The following is a 19234-nucleotide window of genomic DNA, read 5'->3' as shown; positions in this document are numbered from 1 at the left end:
ACGGTGGCTCATGCCTGTAGTCCGAGCACTTTGGGAGGCCGAGACGGGCGGATCATGAGGTCAGGAGATCGAGGCCATCCTGGCTAACATTGTGAAACCCCATCTCTACTAAAAAATACAAAACAAAATTAGCTGGGCGTGGTGGCGGGCGCCTGTAGTCCCAGCTACTCAGGAGGCTGAGGCAGGAGAATGCCGTGAACCCGGGAGGCAGAGCTTGCAGAGAGCCGAGATCGCACCACTGCACTCCAGCCTGGGCGACAGAGTGAGACTCTGTCTCAGAAAAAAAAAACCAAAAAAAAAGTTGCTTTTTGTTTTTGAAAAATTGGAGCCATGTGATGTGAGTCTGATATCTGAATATTCTTAGTAGTTAGGAGTATAAGAGGTAGAAGATTCTGCTTTAAAGTACTTAAATCCCTAACAAGGTAGTTGATAATATCTATAAGATTGCAGTCTAGGTGAGCTTTTTATCTTTAAATAAGATTTGTGGAGAATTCTACTGAGACATTGCTGTGAATACAAGATTAAGAGTCTACCAGCCACAACCCCTGCATATTTATAGTATATTCTGTGAAACTAAGTACTTCTCATACTAATTATTATAGTGGATATAGTGTCAACTGCTCATTTCTAAAACAGTTGATCGATCACTAAACAATCTCTTTTTCCTTTGGACAGCTGGAATGTTCTGAAGAACTGGGTGATCTTGTGAAATCTGTGGACCCTACATTGGCACTTAGTGTGTACCTAAGGGCTAACGTCCCAAATAAAGTCATTCAGTGCTTTGCAGAAACAGGTCAAGTCCAGAAGATTGTTTTATATGCTAAAAAAGTGAGTTCAATGAAACAGATTCTCAGCATGAATTCATCGAAGCATGGACAGAGAAATTAGCCTGTATTAACTCTTGGTTACTTTAATAGTGAATTTCCTTTCATTTTGATTTACTTTGAAATATATAAAAATTCTCTTACCCCTCATATCAAATTCATACTTGTTAAATTGAGACAATTACTCTTGCATGGCTTATCAGAATTTAAGATAGCAGACATGTTTAACATGTTAGAACAAACTTTTGAAATACTCATTTATTGAAAATGGATAAGCCAGGCCAGGCGTGGTAGCTTGCGCCTGTAATCCCAGCACTTTCGGAGGCCAAGGTGGGCAGATCACTTGAGCTCAGGAGTTTGAGACCAGTCTGGGCAACATGGTGAAACCCTGTTTTTACTAAAAATACAAAAAAGTAGCCAGGCGTGGTGGTGTGTGCCTGTGGTCCTAGCTACTCAGGAAGCCAAGGTGGGAGGATCACTTGAGCCCAAGGGGCAGAGGTTTCAGTGAACCGAGATTGCACCTCTGCACTCCAGCTTGGATGACAAAGCAAGACCCTGTCTCAAAAAAAAAAAAAAAAGAAGAAGAAAATGGATAAGCCAGTTATAAAAATTGACAGGTGTTTATTCAAATATGTCATCATCAGGGTCTAACTGGGCACTTTAAATCGAAAATGAATTTGTGCTTTCACGAGTAGTTCTATATTAGCAAGATTTTATAGTAGAAAAAGTCTTTAAATGCTATGAAATTGAAACTTAGAAGCAGCGTTTAAGTCTTTGTTTGTTTATAGGTTGGATACACTCCAGATTGGATATTTCTGCTGAGAAATGTAATGCGAATCAGTCCAGATCAGGGACAGCAGTTTGCCCAAATGTTAGTTCAAGATGAAGAGCCTCTTGCTGACATCACACAGGTAATGTGATTACAATATATTTTGTAGAAGCTGATTGAAATGGAGAGTGGGGGCCAGCCGTGGTGGTTCACGCTTGTAGTCCCAGTACTTTGGGAGACCAAGGTGGGAGGATTGCTTGAGGCCAAGAATTCAAGACCAGTCTGGGCAACATGTGAGACCCTGTAACTACAAAAAATTTAAAAATCAGCTGGGTGTGGTGGCACATGCCTGTTGTCCCAGCTACTCAGGTGGCTGAAGTGGAGGGACAGCTTGAGCCTGGAGGTCCAGGTTGCAGTGAGCTGTGATCATGCCATTGCACTCTAACCTGGGCAACAGAGTGAGACTCTCTTAAAAAGAAAAAAAAAAAAAAAAGAAACTTAGAGTTTGTAGAAATTAAAGCTTTGTCACTCTATATGGATAAACCTCAAATGCCTTGCAAAAAAAAGCAAGTTGCAAAAGAATGGATAATATGAAACCATCTGCATGTAGTTTTAATACATGCAAAACAAACATCTTATTTAGAGATGTATATGTATTAAAAATATGAAAAATACATGGGGATGATAAAACAGGATAGTAGTTGCCACTGGGTATGGGGAGAGGGAAGAGATGCATTTGGAAGTGTGAGTCAGAGTCCTTCATATTGTTTATGCTGTTGTTTTTCAAAAGTTTATAAAAATAAAGGTCAGTCTGGGCATGGTGGCTCATGCCTGTAATCCCAGCACTTTGGGAGGCTGAGGTGGGCGGATCACCTGAGGTCAGGAGTTTGGGACCAGCCTAGCCAATATAGCAAAACCCTGTCTCTACTAAAAATAACAAATTATCCAGGTGTGGTGGCAGATGCTTGTAATGCCAGCTGCTTGGGAGCAGAGGCAGGAGAATCGCTTGAACCTGGGAGGCGGAGGTTGCAGTGAGCTGGGATTGTGCCATTGCACTCCAGCCTGGGCAACAAGAGCAAAACTCCGCCTCAAAAAAATAAAATAAATAAAATAATAAAATAAAGGTCTATTGGTTCAATTGTATTCTGCTATTATGTAATATCTTGAAATATTTTGTAGTTTTTATCAGAACTGAAAATAACTGTGTTCTCTAGAGGACAAAAATTTGTTCTTAAAGTGTTCATATTGTCCAAATAAAATTCTCAGGTAAAGAAAGAGCTCGTGCATAATTTTGTCTACATACTCTCCATAGTATCTTAAAACAATTTCTTTTAAATCTATTTTTTTTGTAGATTGTAGATGTCTTTATGGAATACAATCTAATTCAGCAATGTACAGCATTCTTGCTTGATGCTCTGAAGAATAATCGCCCATCTGAAGGTCCTTTACAGACGCGGTTACTTGAGATGAACCTTATGCATGCGCCTCAAGTATGTGTTTTAATGCTTTTTAGGCATGTTTCCAACATTGTTTTAGTAGTTGTGCAGAGCATCTCAGATTGTCATGCAAAGCTACTGAGATGCCTACTCCTTATACAAGAAAATTTAGCTATTATAATATTCTTTTGTACTTTCTTTAACAGTTCACTATTAAACCTTAATCTGTAATGGATGTTGAATTACTCATATAAATGGAGTGGACAATTAACTTTCCTTGTTTGTGGTTTTACAGGTTGCAGATGCTATTCTAGGCAATCAGATGTTCACACATTATGACCGGGCTCACATTGCTCAACTGTGTGAAAAGGCTGGCCTACTGCAGCGTGCATTAGAACACTTCACTGATTTATATGATATAAAACGTGCAGTGGTTCACACCCATCTTCTTAACCCTGAGGTATTTCAGTTTCTTACCTGATAGATGGTGTTAGTTGTGATTAATAGGTACACTGAAAATGTGTTTGTGGTACTAAATATTAATGATTTCGTACCACCATGAGGTTCAACGTTATTTCATTTATTCATTCATTCATTTTTGTCTTGTAGTGGTTAGTCAACTACTTTGGTTCCTTATCAGTAGAAGACTCCCTAGAATGTCTCAGAGCCATGCTGTCTGCCAACATTCGTCAGAATCTGCAGATCTGTGTTCAAGTGGCTTCTAAATATCATGAACAACTGTCAACTCAGTCTCTGATTGAACTTTTTGAATCTTTCAAGAGTTTTGAAGGTAAGTAGGAGTTTTTGAGTTTTTTAAAAAAGTACTTAAGATAGCCAAGAAGAGGTATGCTTATGATCAGGCTATTGGAAATTTTGTCTTTCTTTTTTTTTTTTTTTTTTTTTTGAGACGGAGTCTCGCTCTGTCGCCCAGGCTGGAGTGCAGTGGCCGGATCTCGGCTCACTGCAACCTCTGCCTCCCGGGTTTACGCCATTCTCCTGCCTCAGCCTCCCGAGTAGCTGGGACTACAGGCACCTGCCACCTCGCCTGGCTAGTTTTTTTTGTATTTTTTTAGTAGAGACGGGGTTTCACCATATTAGCCAGGATGGTCTCGATCTCCTGACCTCGTGATCCGCCCGTCTCGGCCTCCCAAAGTGCTGGGATTACAGGCTTGAGCCACCGCGCCCAGCCTGGAAATCTTGTCTTTCTAAAAATTTGTTCTATGGGACATTTTAATTTTTATTCAATAAATGTTGTCAAGGCCCTTTTATGTTGGATCCTAAGGATATGCAGTGAACAAGACCATCTGTTTGGATATTTTATAGATGAATGAAAGGTAGAATTTTAAGAGAAAAATATGTAGTGGTGTTGAAATTGTATAAAATGAAAATACAGGTTGAGTGTCCCTAATCTGAAAATCCAAAATGCACCAAAGCCTGAAACTTTTTGAGCACCAACATAATGCTCAAAGGAAATGCTTGTTGGAGCATTTCAGAAATTGGATTTTCAGATTAGGGATGCTGATCAGGTAATTATAAAGCAAATATTCCAAAGTTGAAAATTTGAAACATGTCTGGTCTCAAGTATTTTGGATAGGGGATACTCAATCTGTACTAATGATCGGGTATAATAACATTTTATGCTTATATGTCTGACTCTTACAATAGCAGGTGATTCTCGCCAAGGGCATTTTGTGATTTGTTGCTATTTAGCAGAATTTCTTAACCTTAGTACTATAGACATTTAAGGCTGGATAATCATTGTAGAGGGGTATTCCTGTAGATGTAGAATATTTAGTGGAATATTTAGCAGCATTCCTGGTTTCTACCCACTAGATGCCAGTAGCGTCAGCTCCACCAGTTGTGACAACCAAAAATGTCTTCAGACATTGCCAGTGTCACCTGTGAGGAAAATCACCTCAGTTGAGAACCACTGCTATGCAGGGAACTAACGTAATCACTGTTGGGTGGCTAAGTTCTGGTCCTCAATTGCCTTTCTCTCCTCTTTGTAGTAGTAGTGCTCTATTGAGAAGGGGTAAGAGAGTCTACTAGTTTTCTTAATGTTTTCTTAATTTTCACAGTTTTACACTGTTTAGTACAGCGGTCACTAGCCACATATAGCAGCTATTTACATCGAAAGTTATTAAAATTAAATAAAATTTAATATTTAGTTATTCAGTCACTCTAGCCACATTTCAAGTGCTTAATAGCCACGTGTGGTTAGTGGCTATTACATCGGGGGGCAAAGATAAGATTTTCATCATTGCAGAAAGTTCTTCTGGACAATACTGCACTAAATTCTTCCCAAATTATTTTGTATGTTTCCTATAAACTGCATATTGAAAAACACCAGGTATTGGGGTCTTCATTTAAAATTTCCCATATAGGGGCACAGTGGTATATGCCTTTAATAATCCCAGTGCTTTGGGAGGCCAAGGCAGGAGGATTGCTTGAGGCCACAAATTCAAGACCAGCCTGGGTAACACAGCAAGACCCCATCTCTACAAAAATTTTCTTAAAAATTAGCCTGGCATAGTGGCATGCACCTACCTACTTAGGAGGTTGAGGTAGGAGGATTGCTTGATCCCAGGAGTTTGAGGCTGCAGTGAGCTATGATCGTGCCACTGCACTCCAGCCTGGATGACAGAGACTTGCCTCAATAAAAAAGAAAAAAAGGAAACATTGGGTTGAATTGTCTGTTCTTTAGAATTAAAGTGCAAATCCATTTTACTGATCTGATTAATGGAATAATTAGTATTTTTATCGAGCTTTTTAAGCAACCAACTTATATTTGGGAGTATTCAATGTAACAGTTTTTTAATTGCATAAATGCTTTTCAGTCATTCTCAAAAGTGTGCCTATGCTTAATTGTAATTACTTGTTTCTTTAAGGTCTCTTTTATTTTCTGGGATCCATTGTTAACTTTAGTCAGGACCCAGATGTGCACTTTAAATACATTCAGGCAGCTTGCAAGACTGGGCAAATCAAAGAAGTAGAAAGAATCTGTAGAGAAAGCAACTGCTATGATCCTGAGCGAGTCAAGAATTTTCTTAAGGTAAGTGGTTTTGAGTAACATGTTTTCTGGTTGGATTCCAGTTTAGCAGTTCTACAAGGGTTTGGTCGTAGTTCAAAAATATTTTTTCCCTAAATGTGAAATTGTTAGCATTCTTAAGTTGTGTGCTGGATTATTTCTTCCAAACATAATACTCTGTGGTTTCCTTTGAAATATGGAAGGAAATCGGTGAGTAAGAATGACCATCTGTTTAAAAGAAGAAAAAAAATAGCATTATTTCAAAGGAATTTCCTTTATTTTAATTTTGGATGGAAAAATTTAGAAAAGTCGTTATATACTTTCAGAGTCATTTGAGAATCATTTAGGCTTTTGAATATTAACATCAGCTTGCTCTTCATACCATTTTGAGGAGCCTCTATGGTAGGCAAAGGGATCTGTTATCTAAGGAATGTATAGGCTTACCTCTTTCATCAAGTTTGCCCAACTCTAGAAACTAAAATATTATTCATATATAATTCATAAATTAAAGATAAGATCAAACAAAATGCTCAGCTTTGTGATACATGAAATGAGTTATAGAGAAGTAAGGACCACCTGTGTTGCAGGGAGGAGTAATGGTGGAGACATTCTGAACTCTAGAAGATCCCTAAGGGCAGTTAATTTTGTTTAATGTTTAACTTAGCTTTAGCTTTATTCTACCAGTTACTTTGTGAGGGAAATAAAACTTTAAAGTTGATAGCTATCTCTAAAAGACCAGGAAAACTACAGAACACTTAGATTACTGCTCTCTCACTGCCTATTATGTGTGTGTGTGTATTTTATATATATATATATAAAATGATTCCTGAGACTTTATAGAAAGTGCTGAAGTATTTTTTGTCTTGGAAGAATTTTAAATTACAAGTGAAACCAAAATGTTTATTGTAGAATACAGTACAAAAAGTAGGCTTTTCCTGCTCCCAGACCATCATCATTTGTGCCTGTGGTTGCACTGGCAGATTGTTCTTTTGAAGAATTTACTACCTGGGCTCTAGATGAAATAGCAAAACCCTTAGGGATTTTAGTGTAATGAGGTAGTCAAAATGTTGAAATTGCTCTACATTTTAGATTAAAAGATACACTTTTCAAAAAAGTGTAGCTTTATAATGTCTTTGGCCATCATGAATATTCTGGGTAACCTAGCTAGTATGCTATGTTTGGACCAAAACTTTCTGGTATCAAAAAACCCCTCCAGATGAGAAAGATTTGATACTCTGTGCTTGACTAGTGTACCCATACTACTGATTCACTTCCTTCTGTGAGTATCATTACTATTTCCTTCAAAAAAAAAAAACCAAAAAGCTGCTACCAGATTCTTTTGGGGGCAGGGGGTGTTGGGGTTTTTTTGTTGTTTTTCTTTTTAAGCTTTGAAGTTCAGGGGGGTGCATGGGCAGGTTTGTTATATAGGTAAACTTGTGTCATGGGGGTTTGTTGTACAGATTGTTTCGTCACCCAGGTATTAAGCCTACAACCCATTAGTTTTTTTCCTGATCCTCTCCCTCCTCCCATCCTCCACCCTTCAGTAGGCCCCAGTGTCTGTTGTTCCTCTCTGTGTCCATGTGTTCTCATCATTTATCTCCCACTTACTAGTGAGAACATGCAGTATTTGGTTTTCCTGTGTTAATACTACCAGATTCTTACATGATTTTTGTTTTTATTGAGCCCTCAGCTTTTATGCTTAAATTGTAACTTCTTTAGCTTTGGATTTTAATATTTGAGTTACATATATATGGAAGGCAAAATGAAGTTAACTGCTATCATTTAATTATCACATTCTTGAGCTTTAAAAAAATCCTCTAGTAAAGACATAAAAAATAATCCTCTGGGTACTAGGATGGTACTGCCTTAGGTTTGCATATCCCATGGGATCTAATCAGATGAAGATTTCCCCTCCACACTTGTGAATTAGGTGCAAGCCTGATATAGTAGGGGTGTGGATGTGGATTATGAGCTTTTGAGTCAGTCAGACCTGTTTCAAATTCTACTTAGCCATTGTTTGTTCATTCAGTATATGTCTAGCCGTTACCTCAGGCAAGTTAATGAATGTGCCTCAGCCTCAGTTTCTTCAACCATAAGCTATGTTTATTTATCAAGTACCTTGTATACTATAGATGTTGAGGTAGTAACTATTACTGATAAGTGATAAGCCTTGGAAAAAGGTGGAGTCAGCTTAAATGGGATTTCTGTCAGGCAGGTATTTATTTCTCTTTGATATCAATTTGTACCTGACTCTTTGAAGGAATTTACTTCCGGCCAGGATTAGAGGTGAATTTAGTGTCTTATGTCTACATAATTTGAGATGGGAGCTCAATACTAAGATGCAACTATCACATTTATCCTCTGATGCCAGTGTTGAGGATGAACATAATAGATTCCTTGTTAACCTGTAGTACATGGTTACAATGCCTCTTACCACTGTCATTAAACTTAATTTTAGAGGTACTAGCTACATGATAATTTACTGGTGTTGTAAGTAAACCCTGTGTCATAAGAAAAATACCGTTGACTCTGATCTTGAATATTCGAGTGCCAATTGTGTGTTAGCCACCAGGAATAAAGAGATTGATAGAACATAACTTCTCCTTTAAGGTACCCTGTGAGCAGGATAAAGTTGTGTCATTAGCATCACATGGCTTATGCCCTAAGTTTGTAGAACTGTAAACTCTCTGTAGAAAGCATGTAACTGTTCATCAGACCCATGATCTGCTCCTTGCTACCTCTGATCTTATTTTCTACCTTTCTTTTTTTCTTCTTTCCTGGTTTATCTTCAACCACACTAGCCTGCTTGCTATTCCTGGAACTCCCCCAACCCTGTCCTGCCCAAGGGCCTTTGCTTATGCCCTGTACTACTTATTCTCTCATGACCTTCCCCTTCTTTGGGTTTCTGATTGAATGTCATAAGAGGATGTCTCAGGTTGCCCTGTTAAAATAGAACCCATTCCTACCCCATTTTGCTTGTTTTTCTTTATAACACCACTGTGTACGTCTCCTCCCACTAGAATGTAAGTTCCTTGATAGAATGGACTCTGCTTCCTTTGTTCCCTGCTGTATCTCCAGTAACTAAGAACAGAGTCTGATACTTGGGTACTCATAAATATTTGTTAAATGAACAAATTTATGTTGAAGAAAACCTCTATGTTAATATAATTTCAAGTTTGATCTTAAAATCTTTAACCATTATAACTGGCGGTTAATTAAACATTTAGTAGGTAATTTAGTATTATTAAAGTGTTAATAACATTTCTACCATGTATAAAATCATGTGCAAATTTTAGCAATCAAGAAAATAACCTAGATTTTGTCTTTTTAAATCTGAAATTTTCTTTTGGAATACAGTTAGTATTCCACAAAAGTGGAATTATTTGCCACAGAAGTTTAAACACCTATGCATGAAAATAAAGTAATCCTAGATTATTTGTAAGTGATAAAGTTAACAAAAATATTTTATATGTGTGTAGGTAAGATGACTAGTGTGTTGATCCATACTTTTTTGATGTTCATTTAGTAGGAAAAACATAACATACTAAAATTTTTGCATAGATAGATGCAGACAGATTCTAGAAATGATTGTAACAGCTATTAGTGCAGAGTTTCCATGGTGTTAAACAATACTTGCTTTAGAAAACCTTCCTTAATGTCGAAAATGTGCAGCTTTACAGACATTTTTATTTTTTAATTTAGGATGGCTAAATTAAAATTAAGATTTACCTTGGTGTTCTTGGAACACTTCATAGACTAGTCTTTGTATTATTTATAATTGAGTAACTAATATCCCCTAGTCTCAGGAGCCATTTTATTCTAACCTTGAAAATAATGTTCTTAGTGGCCATCACTGGGGAAAGTTCTACCCTACTTAGTTCTGCTTCCCTAGTAGACTATGTTAGAGGAATCATTTATTGAAGAATGTTTCACTGTGTATAAATGAATTCCTGATGGAAACTGTTGTTTTTTGTGCTCTACCTTATGTCTGTGGAATGTAACAGGACATGTATCAGGTAAATGCCCAGTACAGGTTTTACTTACCTGTCTGTAACATCTTCTATGTCAATCTATAAGTAGGATTGTAGTTTGGTATCTGTAATGGAATGGTAAAAGCAGTTGGCAATTTAAAGAGGTCTTTTCTTTAAATGCTGTTTTTTTTGGGGGGGTGGGGGGCAGTTCTTACGGCCACATGTAGTCACCATCATGCTGCTCCTTGTAGGCTTTGTTATAATAGAATATTAGAGACTGGTTGTCTAGATTGGATGTGGGGAGGGATAGAAAATCATTAGTTTGAAACAAATGTGAGCCATTTATGCCATATGTTTGACAATGTGACTATAGTTATTAAGTTGATTTCAAATACAATGGAAGTGTGACTACCAATGAAAGTCCCAGTGTGGTGACTCTCAGATGAGTGGCTCTCATCTGAGAGCTACTGCTGGCTCAGGTATCTTAATTTGTTACTCTTGTTTTCTGATAAAGGGTGTGTATGGGAAGGACCTGGTATCTTGCTGTGTGAATCCAAGTATTGCTTAGTAAAAATTTACTGAAACTGGGATGTACACACTCAACTATTGGGACGTTCTTTCTTTAACAGAAGAGCCATGCTTGTGTGAGCCTCTCTTGTTAGTGTAGAACAGATTCTCATATTTTACATAGATTCGATACCTCATAGAAGGAGAAAGTTAAAGCTTCCTTTTGTTTGTCTTTTTTTCAGGAAGCGAAACTAACAGATCAGCTACCACTTATCATTGTATGTGATCGATTTGACTTTGTCCATGATTTGGTGCTCTATTTATATAGAAATAATCTTCAAAAGTATATAGAGATATATGTACAGAAGGTAAGTATGTAGGTAATGTAAAGGTATAATCTTACTGTAGATTTTATTTCTCATATTCTGGAAATCCTTTTGAAACTCTGCTCAATAAGAGTGGTCTGCAGCTTTTAACATGGGTTTTTTTGTTTTTGTTTTCGAGACAGGGTCTTGCTCTGTCACCCATGCTGGAATACAGTGGCACAATCATAGCTCACTCTAACCTTAAACTCCTGGGCTCAAGCAATCCTCCTGCCTTAGCCTCCCAAGTATCTGGGACTGCAGGTGCATACTACCATGCCCAGCTGCTTTTAATACTTTTTTCCCCATAAAATTCTACATGCTTTCCTAGCAAGCCGACTCAGGGAAGGGGAAAAGAAATGCTTGCCAAGTGTGTAAAATATAAGAATAGAACTGCTATTGTTGAAAAAGTTGGGTGGCCTACGGCCCTACTAACTTGATAGGCCTTGAGGTATCCATGTAGAAGCCCTAGACTCTAAAGCGGAGTTTTCAAACCATCTTAAATACAGCTATTAGATACTTCACCTTCTAACTGTAGAAACAGGCAGTATTGCTATTATGGGAGCCTTTTAATTAGATAGTCTTACATAGTCATCTTTGACTGTAGTTTCTTTGGACTTATTTATCATATGGAACAATGCTTGGGTAACTAATAGAGAATATAGTATATGTGCTTTCAATACTTATTAAACCATGAAGTCTTGCTTTTAGCCGGACCTCCTGCTGAATTCCTCTATCTAGTTGCAAATTTAGACCCTCAGTTTATTACTGAATTTAAAAACTGAACTTAAAGAAAAACTGAGCTTAAAAGCGATAGAGATAAATGGTTTTATTTTTTCTAATTCCTCTTTGCTTTTAATAACAGTGACATTCTTCTACTTTTTTTAACCACAGGTGAATCCAAGTCGACTTCCTGTGGTTATTGGAGGATTACTTGATGTTGACTGTTCTGAAGATGTCATAAAAAACTTGATTCTTGTTGTAAGAGGTCAATTCTCTACTGATGAGCTTGTTGCTGAGGTTGAAAAAAGAAACAGGTGTAGTACCATTTTAATGGGGATAAGTTACTCTTTCTTAGCATGGCAATAGATAAAAATATAGGTAGTCAGTTGTTCCAAAACTACTCAACACCACGTGGAGAATAATTTCCTGAAGACACCTCACGTAGAGGTGATAAGCTAGCTAATAGCGCCCAAAAAAAATCTGTTTTCTGAAACATTATAGCTGTCATAGCATATCTGTTAACCTGGTTGATCCTTTTTTTTGGCATGTTTATAATTACAGCTATGTAGTTTCACTTTATATGTTTTTAATATAAACTATGTACTAAGTCTCCTGTTTAGTTAGGTGTGATACCTATGTATTTAACAACTAATTATTTACTGATCAATAGTGTGGTGTTTCCAACCTGAGAAAGCTGCTTAATAAAAACAAATAGCGTGGTGTTTATTTAAGTATGAGGCAAAAGAGTTCCCTGTGCAACTCTTGAATTCAACTGATGTTTAATTTATAGTACCTTAACATGATAATACATGATCATATGGATTTCCAATAGAATATAGTGTAAGTGCTTCTAAAACTTACAGACTGTGAAGTCTTTTTTTAGCTGGAACATTCTGAGGAACTAGTGTTTAGGAAGTACTGATGTAAATGAGGGTGGTGAGGTGGTATGCTAGTGGGAAGTTCTGCTGTTTATATAAGAAGAAATTAAGAAAGTCTGTGGGATTTCATTTTAACCTGAGTTGGTATAGGTGATCTACTAATTATATTCTTAGAATTTATATTAGAATGTTTCAAACATGGAAAAATTTTGCATTTAAGGGTAATACAGATATACAGTTAATACTGACTTAAAGGTTTGAGCCTAGTTTCAAGTAATTTCATGTCATAACAATTTAACATTTAATAAGAGGTTCAGTTGAGTCTTAAATCTATTACCTGAAAATAATCTTATTGCATATTCCAAGCAAATGGCAGTTACAGTTAGATAATTTAGTCTTTAAGTGACAAATTATATTGTGACAAATTATATTGTGAAAAGCTAGATTCACCTCTAAGTCACTAGTCTAGACATGCCTTAGCTAATTTTTATTCCTTAAGTTGACATGGCACATCTTGGATTGCGCATGTTTTTAGGAGCTGGATATTCGCCTCTATTTATTAAAATTGTCTTCTCCCTAATGGGAGTGTTCATAATAACCATGTGAATTGGTAGACAAAATAACAGAATAATGCTTTTTCTTTGGCTACTTTTAATGTTAAATCATTGGTAAAAGAGGCTTGGGCCAGGCATGGTGGCTTGTGCCTGTAGTTCCAGCTTCTAGGGAGGCTTAGGTGAGAGGATTGCTTGAGCCCAGGAGGTCAGGGCCGCAGTGAGCCATGTTCCCACCACTGCACTCCAGCTTGGGCAACAGAAGACCCTGGCTTTAAAATAAAAATAAAAGCAGGCATGGTCATCAGGACTACCAAAACAAGCTATAGTATAGCAAAACTGTGCTCCTTGATGGAGTGTTTATATGACAGCTACAACCATTAAACCCAGAGCTTCTAAAGCTACCAGATTTTATTCCCAGTATGTATTTAGGGTTTGGCTGTAGGTAATGCTGTAAGTTAACTGTGTTAAGAGCTGAAAGAACTCTCAGATAATCTGGCCTATATAATATCACCTCCCCATTCTATCCATAAACAAAATTTCCTAAGGTCTAGATATTTTGCATGTTATAAAGAAAGGACACTGTGTGACTCTCTAATCTTTTATTCAGATGTAAGCAGGTAGGTATATCATATAGCAGATAAATCTGGGAGAGTGAAAATAGCTTTATATACCTTCTTTTTATTCTTGGGCAACTCAATCATCTTTTGAGTCCAAGGATCACTTGAGCCCAAAGCTGTAGTGTACAATGATTATGGCTGGAATAGCCACTGCACTTCAGTCTGGGCAATGTAGCAGTACTCAAGGGGAAAAAAAGTATGTGAAAGTGAAAGCACGTTGTAGACCATAAGGTATTTACATAGTTAGCATGTCAAGAGTGTGTTATTTATAATGCAGTATGTGTGTGTGAGGTTTTTTTCCCATTTTTCCTAGATTGAAACTGCTTCTGCCTTGGCTAGAGGCCAGAATTCATGAGGGCTGTGAGGAGCCTGCTACTCACAATGCCTTAGCCAAAATCTACATAGACAGTAATAACAACCCGGAGAGATTTCTTCGTGAAAATCCCTACTATGACAGTCGTGTTGTTGGAAAGTATTGTGAGAAGAGAGATCCACATCTGGCCTGTGTTGCTTATGAACGTGGCCAGTGTGATCTGGAACTTATTAATGTGAGTACTGCTAGCTGAATATGTAAAAAAGCTGCATTTTTAAAAACCTGTTATATGAGAGGTTCAGGTTAGGTAATATGGGACATTTGGGGACAGTGGGTGCTTTTTAAAAACTTTATTTGCTAATAATTGTGAATCTGAAAGTGCCCAAATAGTGGATAAAGTCTATATACCCTTTATTCTGATTGACTTGTTAATGTTTTAACCCCATTAGCCTTACCATTTGTGTTCTCACACTCTTACACGCAGGCACACCATTCATACGTATGTGTTACACACATCTATTATTTTTTAACCACGTGGGAATAAGTTGAATGCATCATGGCCTTATACCCCTTCAGAGTGTATGGCTTAAGAATAAGGATATTCTATTTCATTAACCACATGAAATGTACCAGCTTCAGTCAGTTTGACATTGACAGGATACCTTTAAAAATCTGTTCTATTCTAGTTGTGTCAATTAACCAATGACGTCCTTTGTAGCAGTTTTTTCCCCTCTAGTCTAAGGTTATATATGACATGTAGTTTTCATGTCTCTTTAGTCTCCTGTACTCTGGAATGGTTCTTCAGTCTTTTGTTTTTTATGACACCGATATTTTTGTAAACAGATAGTTGCTTTTTCTATTTGTAACTATTTTATATAGGTGAAATTTAAAGCAACATCAAATTAACCATTTTAAAGTGAACAATTCAGTGAAATTCAGTACATTTACAATGTTATATAATCACCTTTATCTAGTTCCAATTTTTCATCACTTCAAAAGGAAACCCTGTATTCCTTAAACAGTTCCTCCACATACCCCCTCCTCCCAGCCCCTGACAACCACCAGACTGTACTCTGTCTCTAAGGATTCGCCTATTCTCTATATTTCATTTAAATGTAAAGTCTCTTTTTAAAAAATAGAATGTGTCTCATTTTGATTCCTCTGATGGTTCCTGAAGGTTAGATTTAGATTATACATTTCCACCCAGAATACTGCTTCAGTGGTGGTTTGTTTTTCTCATGGTATTATATCCAGAAGCACGCAGTGTTCATTTGTCCCCTTTGTCAGTTTTTATCAAGTTGTAACATTTCTTTATTATATAATTATTACCCTCTTGCAGATATTAAACAGTCTATAAGTAGACACTTAAGACCATGCAAATATCCTCTTACCCCCTCCCTTAATTTAGCATCTGTTGATTCTTGCTTAAAACATTCTTAATGTGTTGGTTGCAAAATGAAAATTTTTCAAACTCTAGCAGTTTCTCCACATTTGTCAGTTAACACTCATGCATTCATGAACTCTTGGATTTTATTCGATGGGGTGCAATCCATTACTATTTTTTTTTTTTTTTTGAGACGGAATCTTGCTCTGCCGCCCAGGCTGGAGTACAGTGGCCGGATCTCAGCTCACTGCAAGCTCCGCCTCCCGGGTTCACGCCATTCTCCTGCCTCAGCCTCCCGAGTAGCTGGGACTGCAGGCGCCTGCCACCTCGCCCGGCTAGTTTTTTGTATTTTTAGTAGAGACGGGGTTTCACCGTGTTAGCCAGGATGGTCTCGATCTCCTGACCTCGTGATCCGCCCATCTCGGCCTCCCAAAGTGCTGGGATTACAGGCTTGAGCCACCGCGCCCGGCCCATTACTATTTATTTTGATGCTCAAATTGTCCCAGCTGGTGAGAACATCTTCAGTCTGTGTCTTTGTGTCATGGGCTCATTGTTCTTTGAGCATTTTAACTTATTTTCTGGCACACAATACACCAAGCTCATTTTGTACCTTCTGCAGCCCTGGAGTCAGTCATTTCTCTAGGGAACCTTTTACTGGGGCATGGTATTAGAAATCAAGATCTGGGCCAGGTGAGTGGCTCACTCCTAGAATCCCAGCACTTTGGGAGGCTGAGGCAGGAGGATCACTTGAGCCCAGGAGTTGAAACCAGCCTGGGCAACATAGCGAGCCCGTCTCTACAAAAAATTACATAATTAGCTGGGGGAGGTACCATGCACTTGGTTCGAAGCTACCCAGAAGGCTGAGATAGGAGGATCACTTGAGCCCAGGAGGTCAAGGTTGCAGTGAATTACGATCGCAACACTGCACTCTCCAGCCTGGACAACAGAGCAAGACTCTTATTTCCTGAAAATATTAGAAGTCAAGATCTGAGCTTAGGTATATTTGCTTCTAAGATCTTTCAGTGGTCAGAGCTAGGAAATAGTTATATTTATGTACATACATATGCTCACTTATGTACATACATGTGCATATACACATGGAAAAATAAACACACAAGAACAGCTAGTAAAACACTGAAAAATGTAAAAGTGGACTAGTCCTACCAGATGTTAAATTGTATATTACAAAGCCTGTATAATTAAAACAGTATATTACTGGTACGTGAATCAAAGTCCAAAAGTAGATCCAATATCAGTAAGATTATCAATAAACAGAGTTTAAACAATAGGAAATAACCTCTAAAATGCTATAAAAAGTCTTTTACTTTTTACCTTGAAATTGATCTGTCATATCTTCTTTAGGTTTGCAATGAGAATTCCCTCTTCAAAAGTCTTTCTCGCTACCTGGTACGTCGAAAGGATCCAGAATTGTGGGGCAGCGTGCTGCTGGAAAGCAATCCTTACAGGAGACCCCTAATTGACCAGGTAACATTGGCAAACATATTTATGACTGTCAGTAAAAATTATACATTTTTAACTGTGGATACAATCCCCTCATCATATACTCAAATGGATCATATTTAACTAGGAGAGAAAGCAATACAAAGTAGAAGGAAATTAAAATTTATATACATTCAATTTACATTCATTTGTATATAATTTATATATAAATTGTATACAATTTATATATTTGTATATAATGAATGTAAATTGATTATATACGTTATATATAAATTAATGTAAATTTATATAAGTATAAATATGTATATAACATACATTAAGAAAAATAAGCAGGCCGGGCGCGGTGGCTCAAGCCTGTAATCCCAGCACTTTGGGAGTCGAGGCGGGTGGATCACGAGGTCAGGAGATCGAGACCATCCTGGCTAACATGGTGAAACCCTGTCTCTACTAAAAATACAAAAAACTAGCCGGGCGCGGTGGCGGGCGCCTGTAGTCCCAGCTACTCGGAGGCTGAGGCGGGAGAATGGCATGAACCCGGGAAGCGGAGCTTGCAGTGAGCCGAGATCGCGCCACTGCACTCCAGCCTGGGTGACAGAGTGAGACTCCGTCTCAAAAAAAAAAGAAAAAAAGAAAAATAAGCTGCGTGCAGTGGCTCACGCCTGTAATCCCAGCACTTTGGGAGGCCGAGGTGGGCGGATTGCCTGAGGTCAGGAGTTCGAGACCAGTCTGGCCAACGTGGTGAAACCCCGTCTCTACTAAAAATACAAAAATTAGCCAGGCATGGTGGCATGCGCCTGTAATCCCAGCTACTCGGGAGGCTGAGGCAGGAAAATCGCTTGAACCTGGGAGGCGGAGGTTGCAGTGAGCTGAGATCACGCATTGCACTCCAGCCTGGGTGACAAGCGAGACTGTATCAAAAAAAAAGAAAACACATCCTAAAAGACATGACTTAATTACATAAAACTCTCTCGGTTCATCATAGTTTAAAAGGAAAATAACAAACTAAACAGTAAGGATTGCTATTAATGCCTAAGAAGTGGCTAAATTGATTGGAAACTTCAAGACAATGATAAGTCAGCAAAAGATAAGGATAAGAGAAAATACAAAAGACCAAGTGCATCTGTTATATCTTACTAACAAGAAGTATAGAACTGCACATGAGATGGGCTTTTATACCTAAATAAAATAGACAACATATTTTAAAAGCTCTAAAAATTGAAGGGTTGTTAATAATGAGTCTTAAAATTCTCCTGAAATAAGTATAAATACAACATTTTGGAAACAAATAGGTTGAAGGCTATTAATATTTCATTCCTTTCCTAGGAAGCATTTCTAAGGAACATTCCAACTAGTTACAAAGCTTCCTAGGGGAAGGATGTGGAGGGGGTGGTTGGAAATCATTGCAGCATCTAGAAAGCCATGCAAATAGGCAAAACTAGAAGAATTACTGATACTATAGTTCCACATCTGTGTAGTTGAATTTTGAATTATGTGTAGCCACTAAAGTGATGATGATTGCTAGCCTGGATAATGTTTTAATCAGGGAAAAGATAGAAATTATATAATTAGAGTAATTTTTCAAGAGAGTAGAATTACACATATTGTATAGATTTGTGTAGAAAGACCTCTGTGTGTAAATTTAAAGGTCTTTTTCCTACTTCATTCTTTTCTGCCTATTTCAAGTTTTCTAATGAGAGGCCAACTTATCCTTATTTAAAACCAACTTGATTCTCAATACTTATGTCCCATATATCCTCTGTAGGTTGTACAAACAGCTTTGTCTGAGACTCAGGACCCTGAAGAAGTGTCAGTAACTGTCAAGGCTTTCATGACTGCAGACCTTCCTAATGAACTGATTGAACTGCTGGAGAAAATTGTCCTTGATAACTCTGTATTCAGTGAACACAGGTATGCTTTCAGAGGGATCCATTGGCTGTTTATTGTCAGTCTTTAATAATGGCCCGTCAGTTTTGGGAAGGAACAAAAAGATCAGAGAAAGTTGCCTGAATTCTCACTCTTCTAATATCCCCCCTCCTTCACTCTATCTCTTGAGACAAAAACCTCTCTATTAGTTACAGTGGTTTTTTTTTTATGTCTGATAAACTTAAAATATTGCATTTAAAATATTCTTTTGTTTCTTAAAGGAATCTGCAAAACCTCCTTATCCTCACCGCAATTAAAGCTGACCGTACACGTGTTATGGAGTATATTAACCGCTTGGATAATTATGATGCCCCAGATATTGCCAATATCGCCATCAGCAATGAGCTGTTTGAAGAAGCATTTGCCATTTTCCGGAAATTTGATGTCAATACTTCAGCAGTTCAGGTAAATCTTTAGATTACCTAAGTTGAATTACTAAATGTAATGTCTTCTACTCATTCAGTGTATGCACTGTCCTGTGAGG

The 19234-nt window shown here is 37.7% G+C and overlaps 1 protein-coding gene across 2 annotated transcripts in view; it reads left to right on the top strand.

Moving 5' to 3' along the window:
* The window catches only part of CLTC (clathrin heavy chain), a 75071-nt gene that overhangs the window by 43225 nt on the left and 12612 nt on the right, over nt 1–19234 (top strand). For both annotated transcript variants that reach the window (XM_003912836.5, XM_009190385.4), the window contains exons 9-20: nt 676–828; nt 1613–1735; nt 2946–3083; nt 3325–3489; nt 3639–3819; nt 5918–6081; nt 10778–10903; nt 11792–11934; nt 13983–14217; nt 16729–16851; nt 18590–18735; nt 18972–19155. In XM_003912836.5, the coding sequence (XP_003912885.2) occupies nt 676–828; nt 1613–1735; nt 2946–3083; nt 3325–3489; nt 3639–3819; nt 5918–6081; nt 10778–10903; nt 11792–11934; nt 13983–14217; nt 16729–16851; nt 18590–18735; nt 18972–19155 (1881 nt within the window). The remainder of the gene's footprint in view (nt 1–675; nt 829–1612; nt 1736–2945; nt 3084–3324; nt 3490–3638; nt 3820–5917; nt 6082–10777; nt 10904–11791; nt 11935–13982; nt 14218–16728; nt 16852–18589; nt 18736–18971; nt 19156–19234) is intronic.

Source organism: Papio anubis, chromosome 17 (genome assembly GCF_008728515.1).
Source record: "Papio anubis isolate 15944 chromosome 17, Panubis1.0, whole genome shotgun sequence".
Classification (NCBI taxonomy): Eukaryota; Metazoa; Chordata; class Mammalia; order Primates; family Cercopithecidae; genus Papio; species Papio anubis.
The sequence above is the reverse complement of the archived record's forward strand: the minus strand, read 5'-3'. Positions and strand labels throughout refer to the sequence as shown.